Raw genomic sequence first — 7,326 nt, forward strand, 5'->3', positions numbered from 1 at the left:
AGTGTCACGAGTTCGATCATGGTCATTGGGATTTGTTGACGTAGTTCCATCTCTCTGTTGGCGTGCACTCACCTGCGTCATTGCCTAATCCCGAATAAAGTTCACATATCCCTACGGTCGGATATAGCGAAGAAATGGTCGGATGGAATGTAGGCTGGTCTGTTTTACTCGTTATTCGGGATTTGGGAATAACGCAGCTGAGTGCGGGAGAGGACTGTCCCGCTGTGTTGCGGTGTACCGAATTATGCCGCTGTGTTGCGGTGTACCGAATTATGTCGTATATTCAGATCAATCAGTATGTCTAGGTAATATGTTGTCTAACACAGTAAATACTGCTTTATATTTACATTTTTAAAACTCAATTCTTTCCTGCCAAACTTAATGCAATTTGAATATTAAATAAGCTTTAAAACTTGCTTAAATTTATATGCTGGTCCTAACGTTAGAACTTTGACCAATCATATTGCAGGGCAATATACCGTTATTGTGTTAGACCTAATCGCCCCGAGGGGTGCAACGACATGTTAATTAACTCCTGCTCAGTTTATGACCTATATTGTCGGAATAGGGACCAGTAGAGAACTAACTACACGACGAGCGCTCAAAGGGTAAATGACCAACAGTCATATTTCACGTTCGTCTCAACATTTTAACTTTGTATGTAATTAATCGTAAAGGAGCCAAACCTTTAACTCAAGATGTTTAAAACACAATTAAAATTCAATATTGGTCCATTTTAATCAACACGTGATCTTCTCGTGAAAATATGGCATCCTAAAATCCAATATTTAACATACAATGGACATTTTATAAACAGTACACGAGTCGTGTATTCTATGGTTTCGGGTACTATTTATAATGTATAAACAAATAAAATATCCCACAAGACTGTGCGGAAGTAATAACTGATTCAAAACCGACAAAATAATTATTAATAAACGTCTAGAAGGGATTAAGCTAAAAAAAACTAGAACTGCGATGCAGTAATGAAGGGTTTCACCGGTGCCACGTTACCCTTGAACATATGTCACTTCCGGTACCAATGAAACCATTAAACAGGTTTCCATATTAGCATTGAACACATCAAATACAATGGACGCATAATCAACCAAATCCAGCAATATAAATATCAATATAAATCACATATTTATGTCCATGTTACATTAAAATGTGCTTTTAGAATAGACTAAGCTAGCCTAAACAGCTAGCGTTCAAATGTTCACGCATTTCCCCGAACATAATTGATTATACATTACAATTTAAAAACAAATTTAATATAAATCACTTTATATACATGCACATGTTACGGTACATTAATATGTGCTTTTAGATCTATTTTCGTCTGTTTTAAGGTCCAAGATAATAGAGCCATACATTCTTTAATTACGGCAACCTGTCCATAATGGCATGTTTTGGACAATAAAAGTGTCATACTCAACATGACCAACAGACAGACACCGGTTATAACATTATATCACACGAATTTATCTGGGTAAGGCTCGAACCTGGTATTTAGCAGGAGCATGAGTTATTCCAACAACACCTTGTAATGTTGGTAAATTATCTTGATCAACTGGTTTAAATTCAAATCTTTGTACCAAGGTTGTCACAAATAAAAATAATTCCATTTTAGCCAATGATTCTCCCAGACATATTCTTCTACCTGAAAGACAAAATATAATTATTCACATGAAATAAAAACTGTTGAAAATAGGAATCGGTATACGGTGTCATAGAAAGAGTAAGCATACACTGTCTCATGTACAACATCTATGAATACTATATATATATATATATATATATATATATATCTAGACTAGGTGGTATCATATGTTCTAGATAGAGTAAGCATACCCTGTCGCATGTACAACATCTATCAATACTATATATCTAGACTAAGTGTTATCAGGTGTTCTAGATAGAGTAAGCATACCCTGTCTCATGTACAACATCTATCAATACTATATATCTAGACTAAGACGCATTTTCGTTAACCAGGGGTCAATCGACGGTAGTTCTGGGCATGGTGGCTCAGTGAGTAAGACGTTGGTTCGTTAGCCTGGAGGTGTCATGTTCGATCCCGGTACTGGCCAAGAAAGCTCATATGGATTTTCCGCCTTGTTTCCTCTTTGTCAGTTGTGCGAGGCTATCCAATATGTTATAAATTTAGACATTGTCGGACCACACAGCAGACGAACAACATTTTCACAATCCATTAATACATGTAATCAGCTGTCCAATGTTTTAGGGAAGATCCCAGATCAAAGGGTTGAAATGTCATGTTACGTATGTATCAATTGTTTCAACAAACTGAATAGCCTCCAAACTAGATCGTCCAACAATGGAACGCAGGAGAGATTTGACTGGACGATCAAAAAACACAAATAAACCCAACTTTTCCCACTCCGTGAAAACCCAACTGTCAGCTCCAAGTGCAGCGCCAGCAAATTTTATCAATATTATTACTTTTAAAGACTAAATTGTAATTTACCTGTCGAAAAGGGAATCAATTCATCTTTTTTTATGACCTGTCCATTAGAATCGATGAATCTTTCCGGTCTAAATACATCAGCATCGCCCCAAATCTTGTCATCGGTTAAAACAGCGTCGAGGTTAGGTATGATAATTGCGTCTTTTGGAAATTGGTATCCATGGAACCTCGTGTCTTCATTGACTGCATGCGGGATACCAGCCAATGCTATGTTTGCTTTACGGAGAACTTCCAATATGACAGCTTCAACATACGGCAAGGACGGTTTATCTTTTACTGAAGGCGGACGACCGGAACCAACGACATCTTGAATCTCCTTGTAACATTTATCTTGTATGTTTGGATGATGTAGAAAATAAAGAATCGTCCATAAAATGGTTGTTGATGTCGTCTCCGTACCAGCAACGAACAGGTCAAATATAGATGCCACCAATTGGTCTTCTGAAAATAAAAAATATTCACATTTTATCTCAAAAAGGTGTACCTGAGGGGCGTGAGTAGGGGTCTTTAGTTGTGGAGGGAAACCGGAGGACCCGACAAAAGCCCACCGGGTTGGGCAGGCGACCCAACTGCATGCCACGTACAATCGGGGAATTGAACTCGTCACCTCCTTGAAAAGCTTGATCTAATACAGTTCATGTACATCTAGGACACCACGAGTTGTATAATTATTGATATATTTAGTTCTTATCAAGATCTCTTACTCAATTTGATCCTCTGGAAATATAAAGTACTACATCTTATGCTCTTGAAACATTATAAGAAAATCATATTCTTTTAAAGGTGCTAAATGTCTATTCTTTTAAAAGAACTAAATCTCTATTCTTTGCAAGGAGCTAAATCTCTATTCTTTTAAAGGAACTAAATGTCTATTCTTTTAAAGGAACTAAATGTCTATTCTTTTAAAGGAACTAAATGTCTATTCTTTTAAAGGAACTAAATGTCTATTCTTTTAAAGGAAGGGCTAAATGTCTATTCTTTCAAAGGAACTAAATGTCTATTCTTTGCAAGGAGCTAAATCTGTATTCCTTTAAAGGAACTAAATCTCTATTCTTTTAAAGGAAGAGCTAAATCTCTATTCTTTTAAATTAAGAGCTAAATCTCTATTCTTTTAAAGGAAGAGCTAAATCTCTATTCTTTTAAAGGAAGAGCTAAATCTCTATTCTTTTAAAGGAAGAGCTAAATCTCTATTCTTTTAAAGGAAGAGCTAAATCTCTATTCTTTTAGATTAAGAGCTAAATGTCTATTCTTTTAAAGGAACTAAATCTCTATTCTTTGAAAGAAGCTAACTCAATTCTTTGGAAACCAAAATGAGCAAATATGGGCCATAATGTAGTATGAATGTGTATAAACTTATTTACATTCCTTTGTAAAGGTGTTTATTATAATTTCTAAAGATTACGGGAGCGATAAAAACTGAATAGCAGTCGCTTGTGCTTGGTTAGTCCAGTCTACATCAGACGTATGGTTTGGCAGTTCACCCTACGGCGTAATGTCGTTCCGATGCGGCGAAATATAGTGTACACACTTGCGTGCACGTAAAAGAACCATTGAAAGTTTGAATTCGATATAAGAGTAGAGCATCTGCATTCGCCCACTCAAAGGTTCTTTTACGTGCACCAACGTGTACACGGGACTGCGGATTTTCCTCCTACCCGAACGACTAGACCATTTAATTTAAAAGACAACAATGCTAACCGTTTAAATAAGATGGCTGACCAGTTTTAGAAACTTTCTAGCAACGTCCAGTTGTAAAACTCGCAGTCGTTGCTTCAGGAACATGGAGTACACCTTAATTAACTCGGGAAAGGCGCCTTATGTGTACACGGGACTTTAGTAAGAAAACAATACTAACCGTTTAGATAAGACGGCTGACCAGTTTTAGAAACTTTCTTCATTTCTCTGATATAAGTACAGATGTAATCATCCACGTGATTTTCATCAAAATTCTTCATGTGTTCGTTGATTGATGGAATGATGATGTTGCCTTTAATGAAATCCAGACTGTTCAAAACACTGTGATATTTGAACAAATCACCCGGTAAATATCGCAGAAAGGGAAAAACATTCAAAACAGACCCAAATCCTATTGTTTGAAACAAGCTCTCCAATTCACCCAGAAAGCCTGTAAATACCGGATCATCATACTCGAACCGTTTACCATAAACCATGGACGATATAATATTGGAAACACCCTTTTGGCTTAAACGGAACATGTCGAATTTTTCGCCATTTTCTTGTCTGATAACTTCTACCAAGTAGCCAATTTCTTCATGAATTTTGTCTTCAAGAATCGTTCTGCCAAAACCAAATTCTCTCAAAGTTTCCAGAGCAAACTTTCTTTGTTCCTTCCACGGTTGGCCCTGTGATTGCCCTATTCCTGTAATAGAATGAACACTATTAGCACACATCGTGTTTCATATGGTGCAAAGAGATGGGTGGGCTGGAACTAACAAGGGAAAACAAGATCAAGGAACCTCCTTCGCCACTGACAAGGGAAGTCAAAGACGGGGGAAATTCCTACACCACTAACAAGGGGAACCAGATTGAGAAACCTCCTACACTCTGACAAGGGGAGTCCAGACGGGTGAACTTCCTACACCAATGACAAGGGAACACCAGATCAAGTAACTCTTACACCACTGACAAGGGGAAATCAAATCAAGGGAAACCCAGATCAAGGAACCTCCTACACCACTGACAAGGGGAGTCCAGACGGGGAAACTTCCAACACCACTGACAAGGGGAGTCCAGATCAAGGAACCTCCTACGCCACTGACAAGGAGGAATCAGATCAAGCAACATCTTACCCCACCCACAAGGGAAATCCAGACCGATGAACTGACTACAACATTGACAAGGATAAACCAGATTGAGGGATTTGCGCGGCTAATTTTATCGGACTCAAACCTTGGACCTCACAGTCAGTGAGCAAAAGCCTTACTGATCAAGCAACTGTGGTTCATCTAGGAAGGCATCCCCTGTCCCCCTAATCATTGCAAACACCTACCTTTTCTCTGGTTCAGAAGATCTAGCCAAAACAAGGATGGTCGATTTGAAAATATATCTCCATTTTTAACCAAGGCTTCCTTTATCACGCCATAACTATTGAGAAAAATAAACAACTTCGATCCAAAATAAGCACTGCATATATCTCCGTACTCTTTTCTTAGTCGCCTGGCAACTACCCTCAAATCTTCTTCTCCTTTCAAATACAACATGTCCCCTAATATAGGCAGGGTAAATCTTGGTCCTGGTGGAATCCCTTGGGGTTTTCTCATCAGCAACCATATTCCCAGACAAGCCACAAATACTAGACCAGTCCTTATACCAACATTATCTTTAAACAATACAGTCATATATTCTATGTTAAAATATTGGAATATATCTAATATCATGGTGGAGATACCAGCCATCATGTGTTTTATACTGTGGCTTGGTTTACACTGAGTATTATAGTTACACCACTGATCAAGTTATACATTAGATCACAATGACCCGGCACTTACAGTTTGATTAAAGGGAAGAGAATAATTTCATGTTTTACAAACAAACAATTGAAATGAAATGGGGTTTAACGTCCTACTGTCCTTTTCCTACTGGGCTAATGAAGACGGTCATACGCCATACACTGTGCTATGAGGGAATTGTGCCTAGACAATGGTCTACTCTTATTTCGAATTCCAACTGTCAATGGTTCTTTAACGTGCACCTGTACAGGGGGATCTCGGATATTCTTCCACACTGAACGCCTCTTGCTCGGGAATCGCGCCGGAAAATCCCGATGCCGGAAGATCCCGATGCCGGAAAATCCACTATCTCGACCAACACAAGGATCGAACATAGACCGCGCGGAAAATCCCGATGCCGGAAAATCCACTATCTCGACCAACACAAGGATCGAACATAGACCTTTTTGTATTTTTTACAAATGCAAGGCGAAGGGGCTGGGTGACGGAATGGCTTAACGCACGACTACTCCCACCCCTCGGACACTATAGACCGTTTACCCAACCCTGATATTCAATACACGGAGATCTTTCTAACATTTAACATAAATTAAATTTTTCCACTTGAATCTAATAGGCGGTGACCCTTTATTTGCAGTGTTCAGTATTAAGTAGGACATGTTTTGAAAAGTACGATGGACTGGTTTAGACACGAGTCGCACTTCGTTTATTTCAATGTTAAGCTTTAAGGGAGAAAAAAGCGACGTCGCCATTGTAATACGACAGTGCCTTTTATAAATTACATTTTTTTTTTTATTGTAGAATGACTTTTATTTTAAGGGGACTTCATTACTTTATAGATTGAATAATACTCTGCTTTATACGAAGAGCTGCCATCTAACGCGCACGCGTTAAACCATTCGATCACCATAATGAAGACGGGTATACACTGCATGTGTTATCGGTCACCCAACCCCCTGTTGGCTAATGAAGACGGGTATACACTACATGTGTTATCGGTCACCCAAACCCCTGTTGGCTAATGAAGACGGGTATACACTGCATGTGTTATCGGTCACCCAACGGACGAACAACCGAGGTCCTGTGTACACGCAAAAGAACCCTTGGCAGTTGGAATTCGATATAAGACTAGGCTATAGTGCCGCTGGCCGGGCAAAATTTCCCCCATTGCACACTACATGGCTTAAGCCCGTCTTCATTAGCCCAGCCGGAGTAGCACAGTAGGGCGTTACACCTCATTTCATTTCATTTATATGTCACAGTACAGACCTTTGTTTCACATGTTGGCCGTATCGTTTTCGATTGTGTTCTGTTTCAGTAACAAAATCATAATTCTTGCATTGGAGTAGATGTAAAAGTACACTC

At 38.8% G+C, this 7,326-nt stretch overlaps 1 protein-coding gene across 1 annotated transcript; it reads right to left on the minus strand.

Moving 5' to 3' along the window:
• Window positions 1–719: 719 nt before the first annotated feature.
• LOC126825321 (cytochrome P450 2B4) lies at window positions 720–5,949 on the minus strand. The gene is made up of 4 exons (XM_050554914.2): window positions 5,502–5,949; window positions 4,347–4,871; window positions 2,492–2,932; window positions 720–1,663 (listed from the first exon to the last, which is right to left on the minus strand). The coding sequence occupies exons 1-4, from the start codon at window positions 5,908–5,910 to the stop codon at window positions 1,485–1,487; spliced, it is 1,554 nt and encodes a 517-aa protein (XP_050410871.1). The 5' UTR covers window positions 5,911–5,949; the 3' UTR covers window positions 720–1,484.
• Between the last annotated feature and the right edge of the window lie 1,377 nt (window positions 5,950–7,326).

The sequence above is a fragment of the Patella vulgata genome, chromosome 6 (genome assembly GCF_932274485.2).
Source record: "Patella vulgata chromosome 6, xgPatVulg1.2, whole genome shotgun sequence".
Classification (NCBI taxonomy): domain Eukaryota; kingdom Metazoa; phylum Mollusca; class Gastropoda; family Patellidae; genus Patella; species Patella vulgata.